This window comes from Mustela nigripes, chromosome 13, assembly GCF_022355385.1.
Source record: "Mustela nigripes isolate SB6536 chromosome 13, MUSNIG.SB6536, whole genome shotgun sequence".
NCBI classification, from domain to species: domain Eukaryota; kingdom Metazoa; phylum Chordata; class Mammalia; order Carnivora; family Mustelidae; genus Mustela; species Mustela nigripes.
Window position 1 is genome coordinate 80,475,903 of NC_081569.1, and position 14,153 is coordinate 80,490,055.

General features: G+C 37.1%; 1 protein-coding gene across 7 annotated transcripts in view; it reads left to right on the forward strand.

Annotated features, from left to right (window-relative positions):
- Positions 1-14,153, forward strand: part of NUBPL (NUBP iron-sulfur cluster assembly factor, mitochondrial) — a 200,109-nt gene that overhangs the window by 36,426 nt on the left and 149,530 nt on the right. For all 7 annotated transcript variants that reach the window (XM_059371241.1, XM_059371242.1, XM_059371244.1 and 4 more), the window contains one exon: positions 12,984-13,074. In XM_059371241.1, coding sequence (XP_059227224.1) covers positions 12,984-13,074 — 91 coding nt within the window. The remainder of the gene's footprint in view (positions 1-12,983; positions 13,075-14,153) is intronic.

Here is a 14,153-nt window from a genome sequence, read left to right on the forward strand (position 1 = left end):
GGGTCAAGTCTTACCAACTGACCTCTCCACCGGCAAGATGGACATCTAGAGTTTTACAGGAGATATTCAGGGGGTATGCCAAGAGAGCAGGCAGAGAGTGCATGGTCATGGGTGGGGGGACTCTGTATGTGTTCAGCTCACAATTATGGGCAGGGAAGAGGATGTGTGGTCTAGGCATTCTTTTGCTGTCAGGACTTTTCTGGTTTGGTGGTTGGAATGTTCTGGTCCTTGTAGAATGTCTTGTCAGTGCCTCAAGAAAGTGCAATTAGAAATAAGCATAATGATTTTTAGTTAGAGCATGAGTTAAGCAGTCTTGTTTGTTACTGGTTTTAATTGTTGGGGTCTATAGTTGAGCCAGAGGTTTTGCTAACATTAGTAGCTACTATATAGAGCTATTGTAAAATATAGGGATACGTATGCAATGTGTCTAGCATAGTAACTGGTACATTGTAAACATTCATTAAATCACTTTTTTTTTGCATGGAGCAATGGGTGTGGTACATAAACAATGAATTATGGAGCACTGAAAAAAAATTAAATTAAAAAAAACCCCACTGTTTTTTTGGGTATTATCCTGTAGTAAGTACTACATATTTGAATTAGCAAAGAAACACAGATTTCTATACAACTACAACAAAAGGCAAATAAGAAACAGACTATAGTAAATTGCTTCTCTTGGTGCTTGCTTCTCTTAGTATCCATTGTTATCAGTAGCTGATTTCCTTTTGGTCCAGCCAAATATCTTCCAGTCTTGAGCATTTGAATCTTTGTTTTCTTTTTTTGCATTTAAAAAATTGTTTTTTAAAAGATTTTATTTATTTGGCAGAGAGAGAGAGAGAAAGAGCACAAGCAGAGGGAGCAGCAGGCAGAGGGAGGGTTCTGCTGACTGAGCAAGGAGCCCAATGCAGGACTCGATCCCAGGACCCTGCAACCATGACCTGAGCCAAAGGCAGATACTTAACTGATTGAGCCACCCAGCTGTCCCCTTTTTTTACATCTTTAAAAAGATTTGTTTATTTGTTTATTATTATGTTCGATTAGCCAACATACAGTACATCATTAGTTTTTGATGTAGTGTTCAATGATTCATTAGTTGTGTATAACTTCCAGTGCTCATCACAACACGTGCCCTCCTTAATGCCCGTTACCCATTATCCCAACCCCCTAACCCCCTCCCTTCTGTAACCCTCAGTTTGTTTCCCAGAGTCTTTGTTTTCTTAACTGCATTTTTGGCTGCGTCTGTTCTGTACAATCTATAAAAATCAGGTATACCAAAAACTCTAAATCCAATTTCTGTGAAATATGTTACTTAATAATAGTAGAGGCTATTTTTCACAGTGTTTTCATATAAAACCTTAAACTAGACATAGTTCTTGATCTTAAAAAACAAAAAACAGTATCAATTCAGATGAAAGTAATAAGTGCACATTAAGGATCATTTTGTTACTCTCAAAGCTTATGTAGTTACCTGGATTAATAATGAGAATTTTTTTTAGGTGGTTGTCTTGTGTGGGGAATAACTCCTTGTTGAGAGTGAATGCTTATTTTTCCAGTTTCAGTGTATAAAGGGGTTTTGATGGAAGGGAGGGAAGGCACTAACATTGAGAACTTATGCTGCTTGAGGAATTTGACTTAATTTGTTTCATTGGACAGAGACAGCATGTTGTAGTATTACCTGTAGACTCTGAAGACACGCTGCCTGAGTTTGTGTCCCAGTTCTGCACTTAAAGCTTCCTGACTTTGGGTAAATTACTAACCTTTCTGTGCCTCGGTTTCTTTATTGAGGATTATTATACACCTACTTCAAAAGGTTGTTGTGAGGATTAAATAAGCTAACATACATAAAGTCTCTAGAAAGTGCCTGGTCTGTAGTACTATATAGTTGTTAGCTTTCCTTTACATTTCACGAATTTATGTTGCTCTGTAATTTCACAAAACTCCTGTAAGGTCGGTGTCTTCTTAATCTTTATTTTATCGGTAATAAACTAAAGTTCCATGAGATTAGCAACTTATCTGTAATCAATCACCCATTTATTTATTTATTTAGTAAAAGATTTTATTTATTTATTTGTCAGAGTGAGCATAGGCAGACAGAGTGGCAAGCAGAGGCAGACGGAGAAGCAGGCTCCTGCCGAGCAAGGAGCCCGATGCTGGGATCACGACCTGAGCCCAAGGCAGCGGCTTAACCAACTGAGCCACCCAGGCGTCCCATTGCGCATTTATTTAGTGATGCAAATCCTAGATTGCTTCTTCATGCATTCGACTATGACGTTAGTATGTTAGTTATTAAAAAAATTCTAAAAATAGCAATCACTTATGAGATTTATATGGTATTAAGTAATACCAATTTTCATTTATCAGAAAAACATTTTTGCTACTTTGCAATAGAATTAATAAATTAACCATTTTTGAATTTTGAGTAGGGTGTTAATACTTTGAAAAAAATCTGTTGTTGACCTTTACTTTAAAATATTGCATCAAGGGGCACTTGGATGGCTCATTTGGTTAAGTGTTTGCCTTCTGCTCAGGTCATGCACGCAGGGTAATGTGATCCAGTCCTATTTTGGGCACTTTGCTCACTGGGTAGTCTTCTGCTCCCTCTCACTGTTCCTCTGTGCTCTCTCTCTCTCAGATAAATAAATAGAATCTTAAAAAAAAAATACCACATCAAGAGGTAATGGAGATATTTAAAAATGTGTTGTATATTGCAACAGCTATTTAATTCAAATTAGTTTGTAAGTTTTATATTTTGTTATATAATATAGTATATAAATATAATTAAATATATAATATGTATAAGTATATAGCATATCTATGTAATTTGTAACATCATTTTGTAGATGACAATCATAATGGTACCTTGAGGATTTTTCATAATTGTTTTTTTCACTTATGATCTGGATGCTATCTGTGATTAAGTAGATTATCCAGATCCCCAAGGTTCACACATTTTATAGAAAATAGAGATAGTAATGTTAACTAATTTTAACCACTAATGTATATTAATCGTATTAACTGACTTGAGACATATGTGTCTGCCTCTATGGCATCTTTTATAATAGTTCAGAGTACTGAGTAAGAACTTAAAATCAAATATTAAAATAAAAGATGAGGCAATTAAAAAAAATTTTTTTTAATTTTTATTTATTTATTTGGCAGAGAGAGAGATCACAAGTAGACAGAGAGGCAGGCAGAGAGAAGGGAAAAGCAGGCCCCCTGCCGAGTAGAGAGCCCAATGTGGGGCTCGATCCCAGAACCCTGAGATCATGACCCGAGCTGAAGGCAGAGGCTTAACCCACTGAGCCACCCAGGCGCCCCAAGATGAGGCAATTTTAATAAAATTATTTAACAGAGGGGTGGAAGTATGTTAAACTAAATCCTAAAGCCAATCTTCTTTTAGGAATCCTTCCTTGGTTTTTCTTCCTCTTCCTCCACAAGCACACAGACACAATATACCACACTCACCCAACAGGATGAAATAGAAATATTGTTTTATAATCTTCAGATAGGTAAAAAGCCTAAAACTGCCCTTCTTCTCTATTTTCTACATGGTTTCAGGAAGCTTTATGCACAACATACTTTGAGATTTCCAATTAGAAGCGGTAGCAATTTTGTTTTGAATAGTTCTAAAGAATCTATTGGCTGGGTGTTTCCTCTTCAGTACCCTTTGGCCTACCTTTTAAATTTCTTTTGGGAAAATGCAGCTTGCTGCCAGTAATTCATTCTCTCACTTTGTTCATGGAAGTTGCTGAATTCGATTATGAGTTAGAACACTTACCCTGGTTTTACATTTGGTATATTCTTTCTTACTTTCATTTCATGTATAACATATTGGTGGCAAAACTGCTGCATATCATTTGAATTTCTGGATCTGATTCTGTCCAGTAAGAAGTTACCCAGATCTTTTTCACAGAACAATCTATCTTTCTTTCTTAATTGTTCTCCTGCCTCTTCCCTAATTTGGTTCTCACCAATTCATTTTACTTCTCTCAATTTTTTTTTTCTCAGTAAATTATTTTCCCCCATCCCATCTCCTTGAGGAATAAGGAGGGCTCTTCATCCTCAGCAGGGCAGAGTTTCCTCTCAGGCCACTGAGAGGAAATGAGCAGAAGGGGTTTCAAAACCAGCTGCTTGGCTCCTATGATTTTGAGTCTGGAGGGTGGATCTAGTGCTCTGTTCACATCCAATTCCTGTGATTGCTCTATCGCTCTTCTCTGGAAGAGCTGCTTTCAGAATTGTAAATGCTTTCCCCTGCATTGCAGTCTAGCTAAGAATATTCTAAAGGAATTGATGTTGGTTTTCAGTGCTTTTGCTGTAGTACTTTATCTGGTTTAGGAAAGGTTCTTGTTTGGTTAGGTTTCTAAGTTTGTAGGCTTGGATTCTGGCAAAAAACTGGCTGGTTGATGTAACAATGCGATGACTTATTTTTAGGGTTTACTGTCTAGAAGTATCTTTTTCAGCATTTTATGAATTACCATAGTGATAATAGGCTAATTATTCTCTGTATTTGAAGACTTGACTGAGGACAATAATATCTTTCCCCCGCCTTGAATTATACAGGCCAAGGATTTAAGGTTTTTCTTTTCTTAATATTAAGTTGTTTTATCTGTGATTTACTGTCTCTGTTACTAGATGAAAATGTGGAATTTAAGGGAATTGCCTTTTGTTAAATAATATGTTACTTATCTTGTTCTGGAAAGGAAAAAACCACAATGGAAGTCTGGTGCAGCCATTTTATATTCGAAACTCTACTGAACCTAATCTTGCTAGTGAGCAGGTTTAAAAGTTGCTCTCTTTTTAATGGGCCCTCTCATACCATGTTTGTGGCTTTTGTTTTCAAAGATTTATCTATTATACTTTGATTATTTATTTATTTACTGTATCCCACCATAGCCATTCTTTGCACTAGATCTTCTTTCTGGAAGTCCTGTTTTTCTGGAGTTGAGATCAATAGAAAAATGAAGATGACATGGATTTTCATTGGGAAAAGTGGTGGTTAGGTTAGGCATTGGTTGCAAGGATATAAATCTTTCTCTAACACCAGAATACTTTTAGCTGTATATACATTATGTGATTTTAAATCCTGTAAGTTAAAATGTTTGTATAGAAGTAGTAGAGGGGCGCCTGGGTGGCTCAGTGGGTTAAGCCGCTGCCTTCGGCTCGGGTCGTGATCCCAGGGTCCTGGGATCGAGCCCCACATGGGGCTCTCTGCTCAGCAGGGAGCCTGCTTCCCTCTCTCTCTCTGCCTGCCTCTCCATCTACTTGTGGTTTCTCTCTGTCAAATAAATAAATAAAATCTTAAAAAAAAAAAAAAAAGAAGTAGTAGAAGAGGGACTTTTATGAAATCATAGAATGTTAAAGCTGAAGAGGGATCTTAGGGATCATATAGTAACTATCCTGATATTGTGTAGAGGAACAAATGGAGGCTTGTTCATTTCTTTTTTAGTCCATCCATTCATCCATCCATTCACTGAACAAATATTTATTTAATGTTTACTGTTTAAGGTGCTGGAGATGTCCCTACCCATTCACTGAACATTCATCCATCCATTCACTGAACAAATATTTATTTAATGTTTACTGTTTAAGGTGCTGGAGTTGTCCCTACCCTTAAGGAGTTTGTAGTAAATAGATAATAAACATTATAAGTAAGCTAAAGAGGTAGAAAGTGGTAAAAGTGATCTGGGGTTGGGGTGGTGCTTGAGGGTGAAGGTAGATTTAGGGTAAGCTGCATTGAAAAGATGGTATTTGGGCAGAGATTTAAAGGAGATGAGAAAATGGACTTATGACTCTCTGAGGGAAGAGTCTGTCGAGCAAAAGGAGCAGCCAGTTTAAGGGCAAATGGATAGGAGCATGTCTAGCTTTCTGTTCAAGGGCCAGTAAAAAGGCAATTGGCTCCTTGGCTTAGAAGTGGAGAGAGTAATAGGTGATGAAATTAACAGAATTGGGAGGTAGGAGGTAGGGAACTGGCTAGATTATGTGGAGTGTGGTGAATTGTGAGGACTTTGGTTTTTACATGAGTGCAATGGGGGAAGGTTGGGGGTGTAATGAGGGTTTTGAGCACGCATGATCTGACTTACATTTTAACTGAATCATTCTGACTGCACTGTTGATGAGAGATGCCAGGGTAGGGTTGCTAGATTTAGAAAATAAAAATATAGGACACCCCACTCAGTTAAATTTGAATTTCAGATAAACAGCGAATAATTTTTGTATATATATGTCCCATGCAATATGTGACTGACTATTCACCCATATGGCAGAATGTTAACTACTCTTTTATATCTATGTCTATTTATATATATATACACTTTAAATTCTTCAGTGTTACTGTTGCTTACTATAAATTACCATTACCACGATCCTGCTGGTTCCAAGGCTTGTGCCCTTACTGCAAATTTTGTCTTACTCTTTCCTGTATTATCTATATTACTGTTTTTCACATCGTAGTCATCTTATACCTTAGAACATTAAAATGCAGTTTGTTGGACCCCAGCCTACACCTACTGAAGCAGAATTTCTTGGGGTAGAACACGGGGTCTCTATGACTGCCTACTGTTCAAGGTTCTAGGTACAGTAGAACAAGACATACAGAAATCCTTACTGTAATGGAATTAACATTTTACTGGGGAGACACAATTAATAAGACAAGTAAGTAAATATACATATGTTAAGTATCAGTAGAGATGCTAAGAAGAAAGAAAAAGTAGGAAGGGAGGGGGAAATGTCCAGTAGAATGGTGAAGAAACTGCATTTTAGATGGTGGCCAGTGAAAGCATCACTACGCAGTGATGTTTGAAGGAAGTAATGGAGAGAACCAGGTGGGTATCTGGGGGAACAGGATTGTAGGCTGAAGGAACAACTGCAGAAGGCAGATGCATGCTTCGTGTGTTTAAGATGCTGCGGGGGTGGGGCGCGGGGAGGGCGGTGTCTGTGGAATGGAAGGAAAAGGAGGAAAAGGATAGAGGATGAGATGAGAGAGATAAAGGGGAATGGCTGGTGACTGTTAGCATTTGGGCTTTATTGTGTGTTGGAGAGAGATTTGGATACTAGACCCAGTTGTGGCATTATCTCTGGATCTGTTGCTTCACCACTAAAAAGTGAACAGAAGACTAAGATGATCTCTTTAAGTTTCCTTCTGCCCTAAAGTAGTCTGTAATTTGAAATCTATTATTTCTCTTCTGTTTCTGCTTTTTCCCCCAGCTCTTCGCAAGTAATTAGTTAATCATTTGGGATTGTTGTATATTTTTCATGAATCTATCTCTGTTTGTGCTCCTAATGCCGAAGTTTGAGCTCCTTATAGCTCCTTTTTACCTTTATGTTGCCCTTGTTCCTCTTTTGTTACCAAACTTGAAGATTTAGACAGTCCTTTAGTAAATAGGAGGAAATAGTTTCCTTGTCACCTTGTTTAACCGTTCGTTAGCCATTAGTTTTGTCCCCATCAGATTCTTGTTTAATTTTAGCTAATATAATTAAGAAACATATTTTTCTCTACCAAGAGATTGAAATTCTAGTGAATGGCAGCTTGACTTAAAACAAGGCAGAAAGAGAAGAGCCTTGACTGAACTTAAATCCCAAATGCTAGTCCAAGATTAAGTGAAATGTAATGTGCAGGGAATCATGAGATTCTTAACTAGATGATGATTCTTCCTTTTTTTTTTTCTTTCTTTTTTTTTAAGATTTTATTTATTTATTTGACACACAGAGATCACAAGTAGGCAGGCAGGCAGGCAGAGAGAGAGAAAGAGAGGAAGAAGCAGGCTTCCTACAGCGCAGAGAGCCCGATGTGGGACTTGATCCCAGGAATCATGACCTGAGCCGAAGGCAGAGGCTTAACCCACTGAGCCACCGAGGCGCCCTTAACTAGATACTTTTATGGAAAGGAAAACCTTTTGGTAGGTCTTAGTCTTAAATAGATGTATGCCTAGAAATAATTGGGTGAGATCCTTCTAAAATTATTTTTGTTTGTTTTTTGGTGGGATCTGTTAACAGATGACAAGGATAAAAGGAACATGTCATGAAGTTTTATGATCTTTAATATAAATTCTGTTGAAAGAATGAAGCAGTATTAAAACTGTTATTGGTGCCTTTGAAACCCAACACAAGAAAATAGGACTTGTAGGCTCTCAAATTATAGCTTTCATGTGGTAGTAATGAAACAGTATAATCACTCTGAGTAAATCTGCCATATTACAGGGTGATATGAATTGTAAAGAAAGAAATCCCAAAATCTAAATAGTATTTTGGAGTTTGGTCTGTTTTGTTTTATGTCATCTGCTAGACTTTGAGAACTTCAGGAGAGTCAGAAAAAGAGTGTAATGTTAGGTACCAACATATTAGGTTACATTTATGACAACTTTAAAGTTTGAGCAATCACACTCTAAGATAGTAAGTTTATAGTTATTTTTGCTAATCATTTTTATCTGTTGTGTATTTGGTGGGACTTTTATGTGACTATTCTCTTAAGCCTGGCTGAAATTAAATATAAGAGAAGTTCTAATTGGAGCTTTCTTGACTGAATATTTCAGGAGGAATGAGGTAGAAGGGACTCATAAAACTTAGCTAGTTAGACACTCAGCTGCATATATTTATTTATAGCCTTCTATCTTGCTCATTTGTGTTCTTACAGTATAAAACTCTGAAAATTTAAATTAACAGACTATTTATACACCTATAATAGGAGTCTATTTAAAAACAATGGAGTAAATTATGAAAAACAAACGAGGCTTTTTTGGCACTTTTTGAACATTATTGAGTTCTTGAGTTGAAAATATGTTCAAGGTAATTTTTGTAGCTATGGTAATTTTACTGGTCCAGGAACTATGCCAATTCTAAGTACAATATGATTTAATTAGTATAGGCTCAGTGTTTTTGTTTAATGGACACCAATTTTATTCATGATATTCAAGACATGCTTAGTTCCAGTGAAACAGCATGAAAAGTATGCTCTTTATTGCTTTTAAAAACTACCCAATTAAAGATATGGAAGTAAATCTTTAATGAGACATTAAAAGAGATGACTGTGTTCTACCTGCTCTTGGCAAAACCAAAATTAGATTGTTGGGTGATTGAATAACTTGGTCATGAAAACGTTTATTTTTTATTTTATTTTTTAAAAAATATTTTATTTATTTATTTGTCAGAGAGAAAGAGAGAGAGAAAGCGCACAAGCAGGCAGAGAGGCAGGCAGAGGCGGGAAGAGAAGCAGGCTCCCTGCTGAGCAAGGAGCCCGGCGCAGGACTTGATCCCAGGACCCTGGGATCATGACCTGAGCCAAAGGCAGTGGCTTAACCCACTGAGCCACCCAGGCATCCCGAAAACTTATTTTCTAAATTGAAGTTGGCAAACTGTGATCTGTGGACCATACCCTGACTGTTTTTGTAAATAAAGTTTTATTGGAACACAGCTGTGTTCATTCATGGACATACTGTCTGTGCTTTTGTGCTATAGTGATAGTGTTGAGTAGTTGTGGATCATATGATTCCCAATGCCTAAAATAGTACTGTTTGGCCCTTTAGGGAAAAGCATGCTGACCCCTGCCATATATCTAAACTTTTTGTAGTCAGACCGTGTTAAAGTTCTGATGGAGATTTTTGAAGTTAGTATTTTGGGGTTTAATTTCTCACTCTGCTTCATTCTAAAACACGCATACACACACACACACACACACACACACACACACAAACACACACACTTTTGAGTGTTAGTTTCCAGCTTTCTCATCCATAGGTAAGCATAATACCACCTTGCACCATTGCTATGAGTAGTCAAGGAGAAATGTAAATAAAATGTTTAGGATACTTGGCATCAAGAAGGAATTCAAGCAATAAGGGGGTATAATTAGGGGGAAGTTTAGGTGTTTAGTTGGGTAATTTAGGATGGCGTGCTTTCTAAAAATTTTCTTTCTTTTTTTTTCTTCCTAAAATTAACCAAAAAAAAAAATTCTGAATTCTAATTTGTCCATAGAACTGGCTGTAGAGGTCTGTTTTATCCATGTTTTAATATAATGTTGTTGATTAACTTCCCATCTTTTCCTCCCTCCCTTCTTACCTGTCCTTCTTGTCTTCTCTTCTTCCTGAACTTCATGCCTTCCTTTCTGTTTCCTTTTTGATATATGTAAACCTTGGTACTAAATTTAGGTCAGTGAGTAGTAACTACTCCTAGGGAGAGTATGCAGAGAACCTAATACACTGAAGATTCTCTTATCTTTGGCTCTGTTTTCTAGGAAACAAAGGAACTCTAAAATCTTGTAATGGCCTCTCCCCCTCCACCCTCTATTCTTTTTTTTTAAGAGAGTGAGTGAGCATACTTGTGGCTGCCCCCTTTATTCTTATGTTATTATGTATATTAATAGCCATCTAGGTGTGTGTAAAATCTGTTTTTACCACAGCAAATTTTGGGGCAGATCTTGAGCTTGATGCCAAGAATGTTTAGATAAGCATGGTTTTCATATTTTCAGGACAAATAGATGATAGATTCTCTTTAACATTTTGAAGGAAACTTAAAGACTGAGGGATGAAAAAATTGACCCAAGCAGGATCACTTAGTTATTTCCTTGTTTCATGAAAATAAACTTAGAAGTTAAGTTATTTTACTTGACTTTATTTTTAGGAAATCAGTTTGAAACCTGGGACCTAACCTTTTCAAGTTATTACAAAACCAACATTAATATAAATAACAAAGCAGAAAAAATTGTTAGAATAGTTTTTGTTTTTATTGACATTTATTATTTTGTGAACTTGGTGTAGGGAGCTTGGGTCTAAGGATCCAGAGTGGGGGTTCTCCACAGGACCAGCCAAGAGAGTCCTTGGCTTGTGTGTAGGGTAGAAATCAGACATGAGCTGGAGAAAGTGAAAGAGTTTATTGAATAGCATAAACGACAGAACAAGATGGTCTGTCTGGGCAATCTGGAAAGGAAAACAGAATGAGTCTCATTGTTGCTTGGGGCTAGGGTTTTTATATTGGAAAGGGGTCTAGGGCATGTATTCCTTTGGGAATCCAGGGTAGGGTCTGATCAAAGGTGAGAGTCAAGTGAACAATAGGCACTGTTTCATAAATTACTGAAGGTAGCACTATTGGTGCTAGTGTCAGCTGAGGTTTGTTCAAGCTAATGTCCTGGAACATATTTGGGATCTAGCTCTTCTTAGGTGTTATCAGGTATTTGGGGCTTAGGACAAAGCTCAGAGAATGGTTAACTTTTTTGCTTCCCTCTTACAGTGGGAACTGAGCTTCTTTGGCTTATTCAGAGGCAAATATGGATCATGAGTAAATGAGTCCTACTAGAAAAACGGAGTATTTCTAGAATGGAGTCTCTTCAGCTTCTTTACCTTAATAGTTCTAGCATTAGCAGACCCTTGGATAATAGTATCAACAGTTACCCACATTTCATAAGGCTTTAGTCTCCCTCATTTGAAAATCTCTTTTTAAAATATATTTATTTATTTATTGGAGAGAGAGAGGGAGAGAAAGAGAGAAGGAGTGGGATAAGAGGGAGGGAGAAAGCAGACTCCCCACTGAGCAGGGAGCCTGACATGGGGCTGGATCCCTGGACCTGAGCCCAAGACAGACACTTAACCAACTGAGCCACCCAGGCACCCCTGAAAATCTTTTTATCCATAATAAATTTAATTCTGTTCTAGTTTAGTTTAACTAAATCAGTTTATGGTTTAAAAAAGAGTTCAGAACTGGTCAGAATTTTTCATTGGGAATTCCAACCCTTTTTAAAGCTAATACTTAAATGCATTAAACCTAAATTTTATATGCTATCTTTCTATTAAAGTTAAAATATTCTTCCTGTTTTCTCACTTATTTTACAGTAAGCTGAGATTTTGGTAGAGGCAGATTTTAATCCCTAGTCCTTCAGGTTCTGTGAGTCACACAGGGACGTTAAATGATTTTCTGAGAACTGCAGTTTTAGTATAAAATTAGGGACATAAGTGTTGAATGTACCTTATTTTATGTATTAATAGGAACCAGAGAGCAAGGTTTAAAAAGTAATTTTGTGTCTGGAAATAGGTAAATAACATGGAAGATGGGGGATTATTTAATTAAAAAAAGGTTTTTTTGAGGGATTAAGGATTTTATCTTGCCAGGATACAGAGAGAGAGAGAGGGAGGAGATTCCAAGTCCTGGTGAAACATAACTCAAAGACATATAGTTAGTGTTAGCATTCTGTTTGCTCATGTATGGAAAAACCAGTAACAGATTGATTTACTCCCATCAAAGGAGAAATGGGTGGGGGGGAGAAGAAAAAAAAAACATATTTGGGAATAGTGAATTTTGTTTCCCTTTAATTGGCTATGTTGTTGATGAACTGGCAACTAGTAAAGAGGACAATCAGGTTATTTTGCCCGTGGTAGGTAGCTGCGTCGTCAATGAAAAACAGTTTTAGTTGTTTATGAATTCTCCGAAGGACGTTGGGTGTTTAACTGTGACTTCCATGTAAGAGGTTGTCTCTGTATTATGTCTGCCACTGTCCTCATTAGTATTTCCATGTGGGGTCTGTGTCAGAATTTCTCACTTGCTTTATTAAGTCTTAGTCCCATGATTTTTTTTTTTTTTTTTTTTTTTGTATTCTTAGGTGTGTTGGATGGGCTTTCCAAAGGTTGATGCTCCATCTTCCTGTGGTTTTGTTTGCCATTGTATGTCATTATTTTAACATTGTCTTTGTGTAAATTGTTAGTCTTCAGACCAAAAAGGTCTTAGTCTATTTGAGACTCTATGGGAGATCTGAAGCACAATGTGTAAAGTGTTTGCAGGGAGTTTCTCTCCTCAGTTATCCAGAAGAAATTGGTAAACCAATAAGAAGTATTTATTTAAGTAGTTTATGATCTTTTACCTTACTTTTGCTTTGAGAAAGTTTAGGTTAGGATTTTGGAATATTTTGCGAGTTTTCTTCTTTATAGTTAGATTTACTATTGCTGTGTGTGTTATCATTGACAAAGAGTGGAAATAATCTTACAATAATTTCTGTTTCCTTCTAGTCAAAGGCTGTTGGTTTGCTCGATGTGGATGTGTATGGCCCTTCGATTCCAAAGATGATGAATCTGAAAGGAAGTCCAGAATTATCACAGAGTAAGTAAAGACAAGCTAGATAATATAGTTAGACATAATAGTTATGCCTTTTTTTTTTTAAATTAACTCCTGAGTTTCAGGCATTTTGCCATGTACCCTGTGTACCTTCAGCATAGTGTAGTATGGTAATTCTGAAATCAGAAATGGAGCCACACTGTCTGGGTTTGAATCCTAGCTCTGTTATTGACTGTGTGGCTTTGGCTGAATTGTTTAACCTCTTTGTACCTCGTCTCTGCCCCTTATGTAAAATAAACTTAACAATTTTGCTGTGAGAAATCATTCAGTTAGAAATTGCAGGATGCCTGGGTGGCTCAGTCAATTAAGCTGTTGCCTTTGGCTCAGGTCATTACCCCAGGGTACTGGGATCGAGTCTTGCATCGGGCTCCTTGCTCGACAGGGAGCCTCCTCTCTCTGCCTCAGCCTGCTATTCTGCCTGCTTATGTGCTCTCTCTCTCTCTCTCTGACAAATAAATAAATAAATAAATAAAATCTTAAAAAAAAAAAAAAGAAATTGCTATTAAGTGTAATGCATTTGACCTTGTGCATGGCACATAGTCAGTGATCATTATCTCTTTACACTAAGTGTTTGGATGTTTGAAAGTATTTGAATAGAAAGTATATATTTGTGTTAGCAGACATTTTTTCTAATCAAATTTTTGTCATGTTTGTCTTAAGGTATTTTGAAAAAAACCACCCAAAACATTAGTTTATTTTTCCAGCCTTCACTGCTATTAATAGGACAGTAATTTTTAAAAAAATTTTATTTATTTATTTGACAGACAGAGATCACAAGTAGGCAGAGAGGCAGGTAGAGATAGGGGGAAGCAGTCTCCCCGCTGAGCAGAGAGCCCGATGTGGGGCTCGATTCCAGGACACTGGGATCATGACCTGAGCCGAAGGCAGAGGCTTTAACCCACTGAGCCACCCAGGTGCCCCAGGACAGTAATTTTTTGAGTAAATCTTTTAATATTTACTCTGCTTGTTATTACACTCTCTTGGAAAGCTGGAAAATATAAAGCATTAAGAACAAAGAGGGGTCACCTGGGTGGCTCAGTGGGTTAAAGCCTCTGCCTTCGGCT